Source organism: Protomyctophum bolini (genome assembly GCF_963924005.1).
Source record: "Protomyctophum bolini genome assembly, chromosome: 6".
NCBI lineage: Eukaryota > Metazoa > Chordata > Actinopteri > Myctophiformes > Myctophidae > Protomyctophum > Protomyctophum bolini.
The window spans coordinates 49028635-49048679 of record NC_137867.1 but is presented as its reverse complement, the minus strand read 5'-3'; the positions used below and the strand labels follow the sequence as shown (position 1 = coordinate 49048679).

General features: G+C 43.1%; 1 protein-coding gene and 2 long non-coding RNA genes across 3 annotated transcripts; 2 read left to right on the top strand and 1 right to left on the bottom strand.

The window, feature by feature from the left end:
* The first annotated feature begins 282 nt into the window (after positions 1 to 282).
* On the top strand, positions 283 to 7181 carry LOC308317248. Its single transcript, XR_013964239.1, has 13 exons — positions 283 to 654; positions 762 to 834; positions 941 to 1093; positions 1699 to 3741; positions 3899 to 3977; positions 4392 to 4454; positions 4700 to 4796; positions 4954 to 5032; positions 5447 to 5509; positions 5755 to 5851; positions 6009 to 6087; positions 6502 to 6564; positions 7087 to 7181. It is a non-coding gene; the product is annotated as an uncharacterized lncRNA (long non-coding RNA).
* A 212-nt stretch (positions 7182 to 7393) lies between these two features.
* Positions 7394 to 10901, top strand: LOC308317249. Its single transcript, XR_013964240.1, has 5 exons — positions 7394 to 7531; positions 7973 to 8128; positions 8922 to 9016; positions 9456 to 9542; positions 10517 to 10901. It is a non-coding gene; the product is annotated as an uncharacterized lncRNA (long non-coding RNA).
* A 2396-nt stretch (positions 10902 to 13297) lies between these two features.
* LOC308317552 (zinc finger protein RFP-like) lies at positions 13298 to 14944 on the bottom strand (the record flags this gene model as incomplete). Its single annotated transcript, XM_080766645.1, has 1 exon — positions 13298 to 14944. The coding sequence occupies one exon, from the start codon at positions 14942 to 14944 to the stop codon at positions 13298 to 13300; it is 1647 nt and encodes a 548-aa protein (XP_080622771.1).
* Between the last annotated feature and the right edge of the window lie 5101 nt (positions 14945 to 20045).

Genomic DNA, 20045 nt, shown 5'->3' with positions numbered 1-20045 from the left:
CTAGTTCATACTGCCAGTGGGCGCTAGAGGGCAGTGCAGTCCACATGTGTGAGCAGTCAGTAGCAGACTGACACATGCAGGTTGGAAAGTATCTCTTCCGTCCAGTTCAGAGCCGAAGAGATCTGATGATCCTCATGTCCTCATGGGGCTCCCCGCAGCCCCGCCTCCCCCCCCCCCCCCCCCCCCGCAGCGGTGGAAAAAAATAAGTTGATGTTTTCACTGGTAGCCTACTTTGGGTAGACAGAATTGCGTTGGGGGGGGACTGTCGCCGAGCGGAGCAGAGACACAGATTTCAACAGCTCGCACGCAACGCACAAACAGCGCAGTTTTGTTTATTGAACCCTGCGCTCGTCTGTTTTTTAGACCTTTATTTTGTTTATGTCTGGAGCCTGTACTTGTTTTGTTTGCCCCGTTTATTTTGAAACCATTACACTCACACGACACAAACTCCTACTTTGGCTGCCAGAAATATGTTTCTGTCATTATTTTGTTTTATTTCACATTATATTGGGAAAGGTAATTTGGAACTGCGTCACGTCCGGTGCCATGTCCTTATTTGGTGTTGAATCAGCGATGGCTCACAACATTGTTTGTCAAGCCTCCGTGTAGACGGAAGGACATGAATTGTTTGAGAGAAGCGTGTCATTAACCAAGGTTTGTTTGTTTGTTTCTGAACCAATGTTTTACGTTCTTTGTCAACATTTAAGGTGTATGTTTGATTTGTATATGAGTTTAATTGATGCGATTTGTTTTTGTTACAGTTTGACGTTTGTTGCTGTTCATATGGGTTTCCTGTCATTCCATTCCCTTCATTCCCCTTATGCAGCCAGTGAGGTAAATCCATGTGTTCATGTATGCATTATATTGCCATGTTCGTTATGTTTATGTGCTTAAGTTTGTTCATGTACTGATCGTTGTTTATTCATTGTGTGTTCATCAGTTTTGACGTTGGTCTATTGAGAGAGTGAGAGCTCAATAAAATCATCAGTAAACAGAAACGACTGACTCGTTCATGGAGGGAGTGACACCTACCATAATATCAACTGTTGCAGTCACTCATCATCAATCACCATCGACAAACAACTACAAGTGAGTAAACAACAAGACGCCCAAGTCCCAAAGTGTGAGCACGTTGTTAAACCGTATATCTCTGGTGATAAAAGAAAGAAAGTCATATTGGCCCTACAATCAAGTTGAAATCTTACTCTGATATTGACACAAGTATTGAAATTGGATCGGGGGGGGGGGGGGGGGGGTAGGGGCAGATTATCGAAATGGAAAATAAGCGCTGCTGTTGTATTCTAAATACGGACGTCACGTCACGTTTTACTGATGTCTGTAAATGAAGCGGATGAATTACTCCAGTATGAAAGAGGCCTGTCCGTGTGTTTGCTAATACAAAAACAGCTTCATTGATATAAGCATCAAAGCAATATTTTAAGTACTTTTTATTAGCAAGTGCATTCCATAGCGCTGGACCACACATGGACATTAAACCTGCGACGGGAACAGTTCCTATGTAGTAAAAGATTATATGAAAGAAATAAAATATTTAACTGGTTTATATTTTACAATTTTAGTTATAGATGGCAAGTATAATGTTAAGGAATATTTGTCTTATTAGCCAGAGATCCTTTTAAAATGTTTCTTTTAGCTACTGTGAGTGATATGGTCCGCTTCTGATGTCTTTCTTTCTAGATGTAGATCTGGAGATGACCGTAGATGCTGCTGGAACGCTGAACCTGGTCTCCTGTGTGAACCACCCCATCATGGCTGCTAAGATGTCCATGTGGACATTATGAGTGTTTGTATAGAGAGAAGCATGGAAGCTTTGCATATCAGTCGTTTCTTGCTGCTGCCAAAGTCAAATTGTGATATCTGTAGTGTTTAGTTCATGGCCGCTTATGAGATGTAGATATAAGTAGGCCTACACCTGACTGGTGGAATAGCCTTGTGATACATACTGGGTGTGCTCTTTGGTCGTTCAAAAAATCACAAAAATCAAGGGATGTGCGACAGTCAGTGTTGGATATTGTCCAACTCCTAATTGCCGATATCAACAGATACCGATATATATATATATATTATATGCAGGCTTTTTCCAGTGGTGGAAACATAACTCAAACTTTTTACTAAATAAAAGTAGGCAATACTGCAGTACAGAAATACAATTCAACATGTACTCGAGTAAAGGTACAAAGGTTTTGGTATAAAATGTACTTAAAATACCAAAAGTAATTATTAATAATTACTCATTATGCAAAATGTCTCATCTAAAATGATCTAACCTCTCATCTCAAGTTTTCAAATGTATAAAAATATTTTGAAAATAGCAGATCTACAAGCTCACATGTGTCTTATTGTATTGTGAGCTTGTAGATGTTTTTAATGTAAAAGAAAAAATAAAGTAAAATTAAGGGTTAGGGTTATTAATTTTGAATGCCTTTATCGGCCGACAATATCGGACATCCCTAACAAAAACATATATCAAACGTGTCAATACATTTCAAAGAATGCCACAAGTGGCACTAAAACTTCACCAATGAATAAAGAAACATCCACATGTTCCATAAATTTAATGCCACAAAGGTTTGCCGAAAAAATGAAGAAATTACAAAAAATAAGTTTCTTAAACGTCCATAGAACTTCAGCTCTGTTGCAGCAAGCCAGTACAATGTGTCATTGTCTAGGTCACCTAAGCCACGATCACCATTCGGTGGCCGGTATTTGGGGCAAATGGTCATTACGTGTTCCACAGTCTGTAGTGGATCCTCGCATTCACAGTGGGCACTGTCCGAGATGTCCCACTTCCTTGAGGGTTGTCCACTCCTTGCAGGGGAGGTGCTGGCAAAGAACATATTTGGGGTCCTCTATGTATTCCACTGGTCCCTCTGTCTTGCCTTCACCCAGGATGCCTTGGATGTGTCAGCTGGTGTTGTGTGGAGCAGTTCCTGGGCCTGTGTGGCAAAGGGGCACAGTGACTTGAGGCATGTGTGCTGTGGCAAAGGTCGCCGTGACTTGGTGTGTGTGTGTGTGTTGTGGCAAAAGGCACCGTGACTTGAGGCACGTGTGCTGTGGTGTCTCTGACGACCTTGTGGAGGAGATGGCTGGGATTCACTCAGCTGTGCCTTCCCGGTGAGGGCCAGCGTGGCTGCTTCTCGTCTGACCTCTGTTGGAGTGATTCCAGCGAGAACAGGCAGGCAGTTTGTTTGGGGTGGCCCATCCTGTGTTGAGGGCAGCATCCAGCTTCTTGACATGAGAGCTACGGCTCCAGACTGGGACACAGTACTCGGGTCGTCTGCATAGCCATACTTCATTGATGTTGTTGCAGGGAGGTCATGGATGTAGCTGTTAGTGTTGAACAGCAGTTACTGGTGTGGAAACCGAAAAGCTTCACAAACATGCCAAAAAAATCTAGTTTTGAACCTTTTTAATCTAGTTTATTTTCAAATAAATTAGTTTTTACTGTTTTGTGAAGCAACTTTGGGTACCTTGAAAAGTGCTATATAAATTGTATGTATTATAAAAAAACAGACGCACCGCAATTGTCGCCACACAGACATCACAAATTCCTATTGGCAGCAGCAACAAGTGAGTGATGTGCAAACCATTCATAGACTATAACCACCATGTTTACCTTCCAGATGCTGCGAGGCTCAACCGGAGCCCCTACAGGTGGACATCTGCAGTTCTCGCTGTCCATGGATGAATCTGCATGGGAGGCTCTGAAGGCGGCTCAAAGTAAGAAACCACTTAGACTTTTCTATTACTGTGAGTGGTATGGTCGGCTTCTGTTTTAAATGTTCTCTATACATTTTGTGTATGATGTGAAAGGACACAATGTACGTATATCTGGCTCTTGGTCACTTAAATTCATCTTTCGTTCTTTCTTTCTTAGGGTGGATGGGTTGTGGTAGACGTCGTGGAAGGACAGAGATCCGTTCCAAAGCTTCCCTCCCGGGGACTTCTGATGAGCTGTGAGTAGGAATATTTCTTGTTGGGATGGATATCTGTTGTACTGTTATGGTACGAAGTATAGCATGGCAGTATGATTCCTCCTAGTGGCACTGGTTGACTGTCTGTCAGCTCTCCAAGCTAATCAAAGTCTTAATGACACTTTTTTTTAACCACTTCAACCCCAGCATCTCTATTCTGGGGGGAGCGTTCAGCCAAATTAGCAGATCTACAAGCTCACACCGCATTGCAACGTGTTGTGAGCTTGTAGATCTGCTATGTTTGGCAAATCAATTTGTGTAGAGTGAAATCGGAGCATATACCAAATGCTCTCTTTAAAGGTCGGTTTAACCAAACTATAGAGGGTTTAAGTGGTTCTGAATATGCAGCTCAACAAAACAAAAGCTAATTTAGTCCTTATTTATTTCTTTCTTAAGACGGAGATCTGTGTAGATGCCGGAGGACTTCGGACCTGGGCCTGCCCGGTGAGGAACCGCACAGTAAGAACCGCTCTAGGCCTTTCACGATTATGAGGTTTCTTTTTACTGGACGATTATTGTCGCTCAAATAAATTGCAATTAAATATTTAAGTATGGCCCGGATGGTTAGCTCAACTGTCTGGGCACCTATGCTGCCAAGCCAGCAATTGTCGCCACACAGACATCACAAATTCCTATTGGCAGCAGCAACAAGTGAGTGATGTGCAAACCATTCATAGACTATAACCACCATGTTTACCTTCCAGATGCTGCGAGGCTCAACCGGAGCCCCTACAGGTGGACATCTGCAGTTCTCGCTGTCCATGGATGAATCTGCATGGGAGGCTCTGAAGGCGGCTCAAAGTAAGAAACCACTTAGACTTTTCTATTACTGTGAGTGGTATGGTCGGCTTCTGTTTTAAATGTTCTCTATACATTTTGTGTATGATGTGAAAGGACACAATGTACGTATATCTGGCTCTTGGTCACTTAAATTCATCTTTCGTTCTTTCTTTCTTAGGGTGGATGGGTTGTGGTAGACGTCGTGGAAGGACAGAGATCCGTTCCAAAGCTTCCCTCCCGGGGACTTCTGATGAGCTGTGAGTAGGAATATTTCTTGTTGGGATGGATATCTGTTGTACTGTTATGGTACGAAGTATAGCATGGCAGTATGATTCCTCCTAGTGGCACTGGTTGACTGTCTGTCAGCTCTCCAAGCTAATCAAAGTCTTAATGACACTTTTTTTTAACCACTTCAACCCCAGCATCTCTATTCTGGGGGGAGCGTTCAGCCAAATTAGCAGATCTACAAGCTCACACCGCATTGCAACGTGTTGTGAGCTTGTAGATCTGCTATGTTTGGCAAATCAATTTGTGTAGAGTGAAATCGGAGCATATACCAAATGCTCTCTTTAAAGGTCGGTTTAACCAAACTATAGAGGGTTTAAGTGGTTCTGAATATGCAGCTCAACAAAACAAAAGCTAATTTAGTCCTTATTTATTTCTTTCTTAAGACGGAGATCTGTGTAGATGCCGGAGGACTTCGGACCTGGGCCTGCCCGGTGAGGAACCGCACAGTAAGAACCGCTCTAGGCCTTTCACGATTATGAGGTTTCTTTTTACTGGACGATTATTGTCGCTCAAATAAATTGCAATTAAATATTTAAGTATGGCCCGGATGGTTAGCTCAACTGTCTGGGCACCTATGCTGCCAAGCCAGCAATTGTCGCCACACAGACATCACAAATTCCTATTGGCAGCAGCAACAAGTGAGTGATGTGCAAACCATTCATAGACTATAACCACCATGTTTACCTTCCAGATGCTGCGAGGCTCAACCGGAGCCCCTACAGGTGGACATCTGCAGTTCTCGCTGTCCATGGATGAATCTGCATGGGAGGCTCTGAAGGCGGCTCAAAGTAAGAAACCACTTAGACTTTTCTATTACTGTGAGTGGTATGGTCGGCTTCTGTTTTAAATGTTCTCTATACATTTTGTGTATGATGTGAAAGGACACAATGTACGTATATCTGGCTCTTGGTCACTTAAATTCATCTTTCGTTCTTTCTTTCTTAGGGTGGATGGGTTGTGGTAGACGTCGTGGAAGGACAGAGATCCGTTCCAAAGCTTCCCTCCCGGGGACTTCTGATGAGCTGTGAGTAGGAATATTTCTTGTTGGGATGGATATCTGTTGTACTGTTATGGTACGAAGTATAGCATGGCAGTATGATTCCTCCTAGTGGCACTGGTTGACTGTCTGTCAGCTCTCCAAGCTAATCAAAGTCTTAATGACACTTTTTTTTAACCACTTCAACCCCAGCATCTCTATTCTGGGGGGAGCGTTCAGCCAAATTAGCAGATCTACAAGCTCACACCGCATTGCAACGTGTTGTGAGCTTGTAGATCTGCTATGTTTGGCAAATCAATTTGTGTAGAGTGAAATCGGAGCATATACCAAATGCTCTCTTTAAAGGTCGGTTTAACCAAACTATAGAGGGTTTAAGTGGTTCTGAATATGCAGCTCAACAAAACAAAAGCTAATTTAGTCCTTATTTATTTCTTTCTTAAGACGGAGATCTGTGTAGATGCCGGAGGACTTCGGACCTGGGCCTGCCCGGTGAGGAACCGCACAGTAAGAACCGCTCTAGGCCTTTCACGATTATGAGGTTTCTTTTTACTGGACGATTATTGTCGCTCAAATAAATTGCAATTAAATATTTAAGTATGGCCCGGATGGTTAGCTCAACTGTCTGGGCACCTATGCTGCCAAGCCAGCCGGACGGCGTGCTGCGGGTTCGACTCCCGACGGCCTTTGCCGCGTGTCACTCCCCATCTCTTCCCCCTTTCCTGTCTATATACTGTTCACTATCAGTAAAGGCATAAAAAGCCCCAAAACCAACATGAGGGCTACGGCTCCAGACTGGGGCACAGTACTCAGCGGTGGGGAACACCAGAGCCTCGGTACCGGCTGGACGCCGTATCGGTGCGGCACAGGCGGTGGTCTTTCTCTTGACGCTGTCAGGTGTTGTTTAAAGGACAGTGTTCTGTCCAGCTTCACCGCAAGATATGATGGGGAGGAGTGGGACTGTAAAAATATACAAATGACACACTATGAAGCCATTCATAGACTATAACCGCCATGTCTTTCTTCCAGATGTACTGCAGGTCTCTCCAGGAATCTGCATTCCTCTGAAGACGACTCAAAGTAAGACCCTGTTAGGCCTGTCAAAAAGAACCCTAACTGAAACGTTTATTACTGTAAGTGATATGTTTAGCTTCTGTTTAAATGTTCTCTATAAATAAAAGTTTTATGTATATATGTTGTGACAGGATAGAATATATATCTGGCTCTTGGTCACTCTAATCAATCTTTCTTTGTTGGGATGAAGATCGCGGTAGACGTCGCTGGAACACGGCTGCTGGACAGGGAGTGCACACACACACACACACACACACACACACAGAAAGGCTAATTTGGTGTGTGTGTTTTTTTTTTCTTTGTTAGAATGGAGATATCGATAGACGATCTGATGTTCCCTGGACAGAGATCCGTTCCAAAGCTCCCCCCCGGGGGCTTCCTCAGAGGACTCTGATGAGCTGTGAGTAGGAATAGTTCTTGCTTGTTTCTGAGGATGGATAACTGCTTTTGTACTGTTATGGTACGAAGAATGGCATCATTTACAGTAATCCAAATGTTATAATATTAAATATTTTATATAATATTTTTAAATATTAAATATTTTAGGATAAATCTAAATGACTCTGCACAATAGTTTGAGAGTCAATATCTCATATCATGAGCGTGCCTCTTGGTCTTTGTAACAACTTGAATACAAATTACAAAAGATGTTGAGGACTGTACATGTTAGTGGCACTCTGGTTGAATGTCTGTCAGCTTTCCAAGCTAATCAAAGTCTTTGACACTTTTGTTAACCACTTCAACCCCAGCATCTATTCCGTCCAGCAAAAATAGCAGATCTACAAGCTCACACTGCAACGTGTTGTGAGCTTGTAGAGCTAATGGTTTCTTTCTCTCTCAGGATGGAGATCATAGACACAGCTGGAGGCTGGAGCCTCTAGAGATGGAGATCTGCAGGTCTGTCCATGGATGGGAGGACGGAGATCTGGGTAGACGCTGGAGGACTTCGGACCTGGGCCTTCTCAGTGAGGAACTCAACGGTACGAACCGCTTTAGGGTTAGTGCTTTTTTAGGCTTCGTAAAAAGCCAATAATCGTCCGTTGCCGATAATTGGTCGATCCCTATTCTTAAACGTTACTGTAAATGCATGTGTATGTTGTGAAATGTGGAACGCCCTACCAACAGTCATTAAGACATGTGAATCCCTTGGCTCCTTTAAAACTGCTCTCAAAGGGCACCTACGGATGGCTGCAATTCGAAACTGGCCTCTGTAAAAGCTGAATTTTTATCTGGATTGTACTATGTTTTTGTATGGACGTGGTGTTGGGTGCCTGCACATATGCACACATGGCATCAACGCATGGTGTTGTGTGCAGGCGCCCTACACTCTGTCTTTGTACTATGGATTGTACTATGTTTTTGTATGGACGTGGTGTTGGGTGCCTGCACATATGCACACATGGCATCAACGCATGGTGTTGTGTGCAGTCGCCCTACACTCTGTCTTTCGTTTTCTTTTATCCCCCTGTTCCCCTCACTGTATATATATTTTTTCCCTTTTCGCTTCCTATATGATGAATTCCTGTTCTGTTCTTTAACTACATAGAAGTGTCTATTTGTTTGTCTCTAAATGTTTTGATGAATTGAACAATGTGGACCCTGTTGTAAACAAGTGTAAGGCTTAATTGGGTCGTCCACTCACAGTTAACAGTCTTTGTATTGAGTTTGTGCTTGAAATGTACTGTAATTCTGCAAACTGTTAATAAAGATTTCAATCAATCAATCAATGACAGGACACGCACACACACAGCAAAGCTAATTTGGGCTGTGTGTCTTTCGTTCTTTGTTAGAATGGAGATCAGCCGATGCCCGAGATCCGAAGCTTTCCCCGGGTTTTTCCGCTGAGGACTTCTGGGTCGCTGGGAGGCTCGGACAGAGATAGAAGGTTCGGTAGACGCCACTGGAACCTGTTTAGGCCTGTCAGAATTTAAGGTTTTATAATGGCCGATTTTAATTGTCGCTCAAATAAATTACAAGTAACAATTTAATTGCGTCATACTAACATTCGAAATAAAACTTTGGCTTTTGTAGGCTTTGTAAACAAAAAGATGCACATTGCATAATTCAATAACTTTATACACTAAAAAAAGAGAAGTAAATTACAAAGTGACACATTTAGAGCTTGTAGATCGGTTGCTTGCAGTATTTCTTTAAAATGTTTGACAATATATGAACATTTTCAACATGGAGACGATTATGACTCTAAAAAAGTATCTCAAATACTTGGCGATTAGGTAATTGTGACAGGCCTAAATCCTTCTAGTTGTGTTTTTTTATATCATGTTCTGTAATCAGGGTTAGGGTTGACTATAGACTTTTTTTAGGAACAAGATCATCATGCCGGTGAAGAGCACGTTTCTAGCCGATGGAGCAACTATTTCTGATCACCTTTGGAGTTACATCACAGCAAGGTAACTATACAACACACACACACACACTATGATCATGACATGACATCAGCTTGTGACTGCAACTTGTTCCTGTTCGCAGATGACTCGGCACTGCTAGTCTCGGACAGGAACAAACTGCAGGTTGAAAAGGCCCTCAGCTCTGAACTCGGTAGAATCTGCACCTGGCTCGCTGATAACAAACTATCTTTACACCTGGGAAAAACTGAATCCATTCTCTTTGGATCTAATAGTAATCTCAGCAAGGCAAATGGCTTCTTGGTTAGAGTTGGTGACAATGTTATCACACGTAAAGATGAAATTACCTACCTAGGTTCCATCCTGGAGGCTAATCTTTCCGGTGATAAAATGGCCACCAACGTAATCAAAAAAGTCAACCAAAGAACAAGATTCCTTTACAGGATCTCCTCACTGGTCAACAAAAACACCTTGAAGACCTTAACAGGAGCCCTCGTACAAGGTTTCTTTGACTATGCATGCACCTCCTGGTACCACAGCACCTCAAAGGCCCTTAAAACTAGGCTCCAGACCTCCCAAAACAAACTGGTCAGGCTCCTACTTGGCCTCACCCCCGAACCTACCTCACTCCTGCCCACTTTGACAGGCTGGAATGGCTTAGGGTCGACGACAGAGTACAGCATCTTGCAATGGGTCTGGTCCACAAGATTCGATACACCACCAAGATACCCATGTGTACCTGTCTAGATACTTCCTTTATGTTAACGAAGTCCTGTTCTGTTCTTTGACTATATAGAAGTGTCTTATTTGTACGTCTATACATGTTTTGATGAATTGAACATGGTGGACCCTCTTGTAAACAAGTGTAATGCTTAATTGGGTCGTCCACTTACAGTTAACAGTCTTTGTATTGAGTTTGTGCTTGACATGTACTGTAATTCTGCAAACTGTTAATAAATATTTCAATCAATATTGTTTTATGAACAAAGTAGTAATGAGCATTTATTTCTTTTCTTTAGGACATTGCTGGTCTCCTGTGTGGCTCCATCTGGAGGTCACCAGGGTTCTGAGTCACTCAGATCCTGACTGGAAGTGGTGATATGTAGATGTGATCAATCAGGGCTCTAAACAATAAAATAATAAACTAATATAAATAACTAGATAATAATATAAATAAATGCATAAAACGAACGATAAAAAAATAGATTATAGTAAAATAAAAGTAAATTAAAATAGTAAAATAAAAGTAAATTAAAATGAGTAATACATAAAATAAAATTAGTAATAGCATAGTAATGGATAAAATAAATATAATTAGTAATATAGACAATAATACATAAAATAAATTAAATTATCAATATAGTAATGCATAAAATTAGTAATAACAGTAATACATAAAATAAATAAATGCATAAAAAATAAAATTAGTAATAACAGTAATACATAAAACAAATACAATTTGTAATGCATGAAGTAAAATTAGTAATATGTAATACATCAAATAAATACAATTAGTAATAGTTATACATAAAATTAGTAATAACATAATAATATATAAAATACATAAAATACATTCAATTACTTTGTGTTGTTGTTATAGAATGACTTAAAAAAAACAAACAAAAAATATCAATCACATCTACATATCACAACCAGGCTATATTGCCAGCAGGCAGGTGGACTGTAGACTCACTACAGCTGTCACAATGTGGTATACTTTGTTTTGACCCAACTGGCCTCCAAGAAGAGGCGAGCATGGAGCCGGACATCTGATGATACACGAGAGAAGACGCCATAGTCAAAAAAAATTGTAATAAAAGTAATATGTTTCATGTTGATTGTAATTTATGCATGATGCCATATATCTGTAAATATTCATTATTTTCTTGTTAATAAATTATTGCATTTATACCAGGGTGTCCGTTATGTGTCCATTACCCTTAGATCGTGCTGCCGCGGATTTATTTATTTCCCAAATGGTCTAAAAATGAGTTATTTAGCGTACTTTTACCAATGAATTAGCCTATACACAGACAACGACTGATTAGCCTATTTTGGACAATATGGGTCTTTTCTGGAGTCGGTGTGTTTAGTCTCACTATAGTCTGTGTAGATTACCCGGCGGTGTCGCTGCCCCTCCCGGGAGTCGCGGCTCATGGCTCTTCACAGAAGGCACAGAGACAGCAGTCACTCCGCTGAACGTGTCAGTGTTGCTGCAGTGGTGTGAACTGTGAACCGTGCGGGCACTGGTGGTGGTGCTGAGTTCTGACAGCCGAGTCACAGCTTCTTCTGAATTACTTTATCTTTGCCTTGGAAAATACATTTTGCGTTTTGCTGTTTCCCAAAACAAACCAGCGCGCGCTACTGTTTGCTATACAAAGCGACTGGAAGCGGACGAGGTTTACAGACATACCAATAGTAGCCAATCATATGCTGATTAGGCCAGTTGCTGTATAGCCTACCTACCCGATCACCAGGGAGCAACAACACACACACACACACACACACACACTACACACACAATAGCCTTCTATATAATGCTGCGCACAAAAAAATACCCAGCATAATTTTTGGGAAGGCTAAGCCTTCCCTAGCCTTACACACCCGCCGCCTATGGGCACTGTACTGTAGGCATATAATACCTGGCTAGGTGAAAACAAAAGAAACCTGATTAGCATTTGAGTACTTTTAACACCTCTGAACAGCCGGCGGAGAGGTTCACATTTTCGGAATTTTGCGACAGAGTCACAGAGGGTCAATAATTATATAATGTCCACGAAAATCTTCATGGGGGCTAAAAGGGGCTATTTAATTTTTCATGGGGGCTACAGCCCCATAGGCCCCACATACTCGACGTCGTTGGTCCAGTTATTACATTAAAACCTAACAGTGACAACTAACTGATTATTCATTCATTCTGACTGTCTGGACCTGGTTATTGATGTGTGCAATATGTATTTCTGATGATATTACTGTGATTTGGTAGGTCATTTAATGTATTTCTGGTGATATTACTGTGATTTGGTAGGTCATTTAATGTATTTCTGGTGTATTACTGTGATTTAAAGGTGATTTGTTAACTGCACAGAGCTGAGATGCCAACAAGACAGAAAGTCTGCCTCTGCAAAGTGAACTGTTCTCAAACATGACACTAAAGTTTACAATAGACCCTAATGGTAAAAGTGATTAAAACAAAAGCTAAGGCAACACAGGTGCGTTCCATGTCTTATGGGCTAATTGGTGTCTGGATGTGTCATTTATAGATAGATGTGTCAAGTGACATGATTTACAGTTTATTCAAGTCTATTAAAGCAGGATCACTATTGTTGAAATGAGCCACGGTCGTGGTTCGGGCATCTAGTTATATCTAGCATGTTATATCTAACATGAATAGAGTCTGCACACTGGATAATGCTCCACGAATATTTATTGTAAAACCACCAGATAATAGTTATTGTTTCAAACACAGAACTCTTCTGTAGCAAATCAAAGACATGCAAAAACAATGTGGCACAATTCCTCGTTGGATGAACTCAATAATATACATTGATCAATGTGACATATATTATAATAATATTATTACATACTATTTCATTACATATTCTATAGTAATATTATTACATCCTATTCAATTAAATATTCTATAGTAATATTATTTCAACACTGACGATATTAATCCTGCACATTAATGAACAAAAATGTAAAGTTAAGCATTACGACAATAAACATGTTAATGAACCCTTCTATATAAACATTTGTTTCTTAAATGAAATTGTTTTCATGTCAAACTGAGGATTGGTCTAATCTGTAGGATTGACAGGAGAGATGATCAGAGGAGCAGAGTTTCTACCGTCATTATTAAGAAATGAACTGAAGAATGGATATAGTCTCTCAGTGAAGGAGCAGCCAGTGAACGAGTAGAGGTGAACTCTGGTCTCCACATCATAAAAGGAGACCAGACCCTCCTCATAATCCACAAACACTCCCACTTTCTGGAGCTCCTCTCTCACAGGGAGGAGGACAGCAGGGCCAGCATTAGCCCAGTACTCGTTTCCATTCCTCTTCCTCTCCATTATAGACCAGTAACCATTGTTGGGGCTCAGTGTGGTCTGTCCCTTCCTGGTCCCTTCTATGACCACTCCTACCTCCCAGTAAGTCTTCCCTCCAACCTGAAACTCATAATAGAACCTTCCTGAGGAGAAGCTTTGTTTTCCTAAAACACAGGCACGTGTAGAGAATCTCTCTTTGTTGTCTGGCACATTCTTCTTTACTTTTCCACGACTCACTTGTTTTCCATCCTCAGACAGGGTGAGATAGGTAGACGCTGTATCAGGGTCCAGAGTTACATCCACTGCATATGTCTGGATCCTCCTCAGCTCAGCATCAGGCAGCTTCTCCATCTCCTGACTGAGTGTCTTCTCCAGCTGAGCCACAGCTGTCCTCACAGTCCCCACATATGAAGACTGAGGGACATTGACCTTTGTCCAGTCCTTGGTGGGTGGAGGGGTGGTGATGGATGAGAGGTTCTGGAGGAGGTGGAGGTGGTCTTCAGTGTGTGAGAGCTGCTTCAGCTCAGAGTTTCTCTTCTCTAACTCAGTGATTTCCTGTTGCAGATCTTTGATGAAGCCTTCAGCCTGTTTCTCTGTTGTTTTCTGCTTCTCTTCGATCCCATCAATGAGCTCAGCCTGGCTTCTCTCAATATAGCTGATCAGATCAGTGAAGACATGCACACTGTCTGCTATCTCTCTGTCTGCATCTTTCTTACTGAGCTCTACTGAGTGTTGGACCTCCTGAATCTTAACTCGTCTCTCCTGGATCATCTGCTGAACTTCAGTCTCTGTCTTTCCCAGCTCAGCCTTCTTTCCTTCATACGCCTCTTCCAGAGAGACAAACTGATGTGACTTGTGGTCTGACTCAGTGCAGAACTGACAAACACACATGAGGTCAGTCTTACAGAACAGCTCCAGAGGTCTGTCATGTTTCTTACACAGAATGTCTTCCAGGTTCTTCACAGGGTCGATTAGTTTGTGTCGTTTTAACCCTAAGACTCTGTGATGAGGCTCCAGGTGGGTCTGACAGTAGGAGGTCAGACACACCAGGCAGGACTTCAGGGCTTTGAGTTTGGTCTCGGTACAGACGTCACAGGAGACTTCATCTGGTTCAGCGGGTTCTGGGTTTGTGCTGGAAGTTTGTCTCCGCTGCTTTGCCTTCCTGAACTGATCGGCCATCTCAGATAAGACGTTGTTAACGGAGAACTGTGGTCTCTTATTGAAGGATTCGTCACACAGCGGGCACCGACACACATCCGTAGTGTCCCAGTAACGTGTGATGCAGGCGTTGCAGTAGTTGTGTCCACATGGAGTGGTGATCGGATCAGTGAACACGTCCAGACAGATAGAACACAGGAAGTGCTCTTCAGACAGGAGGCTGCTGCTGGCAGACGCCATTTCTTCACGCTGAAAATAAAATAAATTGATGTAATTATAATAATAATGTTTAGCCCTGTTCGTTTGTCTCTCTGTGTGTCTCTGAGAAGCTAAGCCCTCTGGCACCACTGGATCAATGAAACTGTGTATGCATAGTGGACATCAGGTCTCTCTAATCTCTCTCTCTCTCTCTCTCTCTCTCTCTCTCTCACACACACACACACACACACACACACACACACACACACAAACACACACACACACACACACACACGCACAGAGAGAGACTGGACTTTAATTCCCTGTTAATGAATAACTACCAGGGCAGTCAAAGTATGTGCACAGTAGAAAACAATATAACGTCATAAGATGATGAAAGTAGCCTTAAAAACTAAAGGTAGGCCAAGACTGCATGGGCTTTATGGCTCAGGATATAAAATGTACCGTCCTGACTGTCTGTCTCTCTCTTCACTTAGTCGCAATTTACAACACTAGATTATTTTAATAATGGGATGAAATCTTTTTTTTATAGGGATGAAACTAGAGCTGCTATACCCTCCATTGACAGCCCACATTTGATCAAATTGAAATGTCTGCAGCTGTAGCGCAGGCTTGATTCGGCAAAGCGTTTGTTTCATAAAAATTCACCATAAAAATGTTATTATGAACTTTTTGTCGAGGAATTCTGTGCAGGTGATTCTTGGATTAAGTGTTACGTAAATGTATGCAAATCCAACAATAAGCACATTACAAATGAAGCTGTGTATTCAGCATTTATTTCAGAGGTCTGTGGCCTTTGTGGATCCTTGACCTGAAAATGTTGAATTAAGATCAACCACCACTGACGTGAAGTGATGCTGGTCAACTGTTTTTAGACGGGGAATGGAAAATAAGTTCCACCAAAATGTCGCACAGAACTCCTTTTCACAGTAGACAATACAGACATGGCTGTGTATTTAATAACACTAATAAAAGTATAGAACGTATATGACCCCATGTGGATGAGTTACCTACATGTAACACCCTCATGGGTGATACATGTAACAAATGTACCCTTACAGGTTCAGTTAAATAATGAGCATTCGGGATTTTACTGTGTATTCAGTTTATTCACAGCTGTTGTCACCACATGGAATTAACAATAAGATAATACAATAAACAATAACAAGCGCAGGCAATAATAATACTATGATATGATATGATATACATGATTTGATACATCAGGAGTTTAATTGTGACCGCAGAACGTTTCCTTGTAACAGAGCGTTTTCATATTGTGCAGCGATGTAAACAGGTTCTCAATGTAATGAGTCCCGGGATGCAGGGACGGTCTTTTAGAAATGAGCCCCAGGGACATTTTATGAGTCCCACTTCAACTATACGTTAGGAGTCATATTTTGTCATTTTTACAAATATAGCAGCATTTAACTCCCATTTCATTAGATATGGTCATAATGTGGTTATACATTCATGTAGAAAACAGAAGAAATTATTATAACTAAAGCTACTGTGTGTATTATTTTTAACTGTACGTGCTGAGTTACAGTATAGTGCATCCCATGGAATAATGGATGCAGAGGTCGTTTCATTGCGTCCCTTAACTATGAACTGCGTTTTTGGGATGCAAATTGCACCCTATTTTAATCTCTGATTGTACATTTGCTACCGTTACTGTTCCAGGGTGTGGACAGTATAGTGCTGCTGTCTCTCTGGCAGGTGAAGATCACGGCAGCCTCCTTTTCCCTCTCTCTCCCTCTCCTCACCAGCTTGCAGCCAGAGCGTACGTATACAGGTCCATTTGGTTCCATTTGTGTAGGCTATACGCTTTGGGATCGTACAATGTTCTGTGGATGGTTAGATTGGGGCCCTAGAAAGATGACCCCATATTGAGCATTCCTGGAGTTGTGTTAGTAGAGTGGCGCACAGCCTCAGCCCGATGGCCTCAACAGTCTAATATCTCCCTCGTGAGTCATAGAGGCAATTTCCTTTGGCTTTATAGTGGTTAAGATGTTGGCCTTTCCACGCGGGAGACCTATAGGATTCGATGCCCGGCTTCGATTCCCGGGTTTTTACAGTTGCAGACCCGCAAAGGGGTCCGTTTGGACCGATGGCTTTTGAAGCGTCGTTATTGTCCAACGGTTATCTAATAGTCCAATAAACAGGCTGTAAACATAAGTTCTGGGACCTTAAGAAATGGCATATTTTAATGATTAGGATACCGGGATACCTATCCCAAAAAAATTGGGTCCACGTGATATGTCTAGAAGTCTTTCTGTCTCTCTGTGACCTTGACCTTGCTTAAGCACAGTAATGGTAACTAACTGCTTAAAAGGTCTACTGGGACCCGGCGTTGAGAACCATATACAGTAGTAGTCCCAACATATGGTCAAAGTTCACCTTTCTGATTTGAGGTTGATCGCAGAGACGGTCAGACTCAACCTGCCGCGTGGGTCTTCTGGACCAACCAGAGACGGTCAGACTCAACCTGCCGCATGGGTCTTCTGGACCAACCAGAGACGGTCAGACTCAACCTGCCGCGTGGGTCTTCTGGACCAACCAGAGACGGTCAGACTCAACCTGCCGCGTGGGTCTTCTGGACCAACCAGAGACGGTCAGACTCAACCTGCCGCGTGGGTCTTCTGGACCAACCAGCAGTGTCTCTTGACGTCCGCGATGGAGATCCTCTGCTCGGCGCTGTCCAGCAGCAGCCTGGCCAGCAGACTGAGCGGCGAGGGGCGGATCTTGTTCCACGGCGGCAGGTAGGTCCTCTCGGCGAGCCAGTCCAGATACTCCTGACAGCTCTGGGCGGGCCGCTCCCAGGGCAGCTCTCCCGTCAGCATGGCCACCAGGACCACGCCGCAGGCCCACACGTCCACGGGCCGGGCCCTGAACCACCTCCTCGCCCCCCCCCCCCCGCCCGGCCCGGCCAGGAGAACCTCCGGAGCCATGTAGTCGTGCGAGCCGCACCGGCTGCCGAAGAGGCGCTCCGAGGCGCCGTGGCGCCCCTGGCGGCGGAAGGCGGCGGCCAGGCCGAAGTCGGCCAGCTTCAGGTTGTCCTGGGCGTCCAGCAGGATGTTCTCGGGCTTGATGTCCCGGTGCGTGACGCCGGCACCGTGCAGGTACCCCACGGCCGCCACCAGCTGCCCGAAGTAGCGGCGAGCCGCGCCCTCGTCGCCCAGCCCCACGTCGGGCGCCAGTCGGTCGAACAGGTCCCCGCCGCTGCAGTGCTCCAGGAACAGGTATGCGTTGGGCCCCCGGCGCCCGTGGCCCAGGAAGCGCACCACGTTGGGGTGCTGGAGGGCCCGGTGGACGCGGGCCTCGCGCGCCGCGCTCTCGGCGCCCCGGGAGGCGTCCAGCACCTTCATGGCCACGGCGTCCTGGCGCCCTGGCGCCGCCGCCGCGTTGTTGTTCACCAGCAGCTTGACCTCTCCGAAGCCTCCTCGTCCCAGCGTCCGCACCGCCGTCCAGCCTTGTGGGACGTCCTCTCCATGTCCTCCTAGCGTATGGACGTCCTCTCCATGTCCTCCTAGCGTATGGACGTCCTCTCCATGTCCTCCTAGCGTATGGACGTCCTCTCCATGTCCTCCTAGCGTATGGACGTCCTCTCCATGTCCTCCTAGCGTATGGACGTCCGTCCAGCCTTGTGGGACGTCCTCCATGTCTCCTCACTCAGTCACTCTTATCATCAATGAGTAAAGTGTGCATGTGATTCATTTCTGAGGTGACCAGCTGCTTTTTTATGGCCAAAATGCATCAACAATCTTATCAACAAATCAACAAACAAAAAAAAGCCACGGCAACGTGACGTCACCCATTTAGTTACCGTCAATCAATCAATGTAACTTGGCAACTTGCAATTGCGTGACGTCAGTGGCTCATCATCAACAAAAACCATGGCAACCAACGTCACACGCACGCACGCACACACACACGCACACACACACACACACACACACACACACACACACGCAAACACACTCCGTAGGTTGTAGGCTATTACTTTAATGTTATGAGGATAATTATTGTTATTGTTATTATTATCGCAGCTAACGTTAGCTAGCCTACTTTAGCATGCTGTGTTGTTGTAGGCAGACAGAACACTTTAATCATAGAACAACAACTCGTTGAGGTGTTTGTTGTTGTTGTTGTTCTATAATTAAAGTGTTGTTGACAACATCTAATTCATTACACAACAACTGACAAAACATCTATAAGGTTAGATAAACAAACATGTATTTGTTTTATTTTGTTAAAAGTGAGAGGGTTCGTTTATTTGTTTGTTTTGTGTGTAATGGTGTATAATGCTGACCCCTGCTGCTCAAAAGCGGGTATCGCATCAACAAAGAACTGATGATGGGACATTCTGCATAAATAATGAGGGACGTTTTTGGTAATATTATTCACTTTATTATGTACATTTTGAAGACAATACTTTATTTCTACTTTTTTTTTGTAGTTTTTCTTTTTTATCTTTCTTTTTTATTGATTGATTGATTGAATACTTTATTGACAGCAGAATTAAAAGCACCAAGAAGTACAGTTCAATATAATACAACCTATGAAATGGTTGCACTAGGACATCCATACCTCGGGGAGGCGCTATGGAAAAAGAAAAAGAAAACATTTGTACAGGAAAGCAGCAACCAGGGTTGCCATGTCCGTTTATTTTAAGCAACTTTGGGCTTAATTTGCGGGTTTTTGGAGGGCTTGTTTGTTTCTCAAATCCTCACGTAATGTTTAATTAAACCAATGGTTCATGACATGAAACCCTAACCTAATTTTTTCAAATTCTCATAGAGGTCCGACCCTGGCTGCCTGGCATATTATTCAGATTATTATTCAGATTGTTCAGATTATTATATATAGTTTATTATTTTGTCTACTACCTGAACGCCATCTGAAATATTTTATGCCAGCAGGGACCTCCATCCATATACACGATTTGTGTTGTTGAAATGTTCTAAAACAAAAGCCTAGGAAGTGCTCATATTGTTGTTGTTATTATTATCATTATGCTGTAAGTAATATGTATGCTGGCTCGTTTTCATAGACCCGGTTTACTTATTTCTAATTCTCTCACACACAATATCTGGCAACAACAACAACAACAGCAATGGCCAGC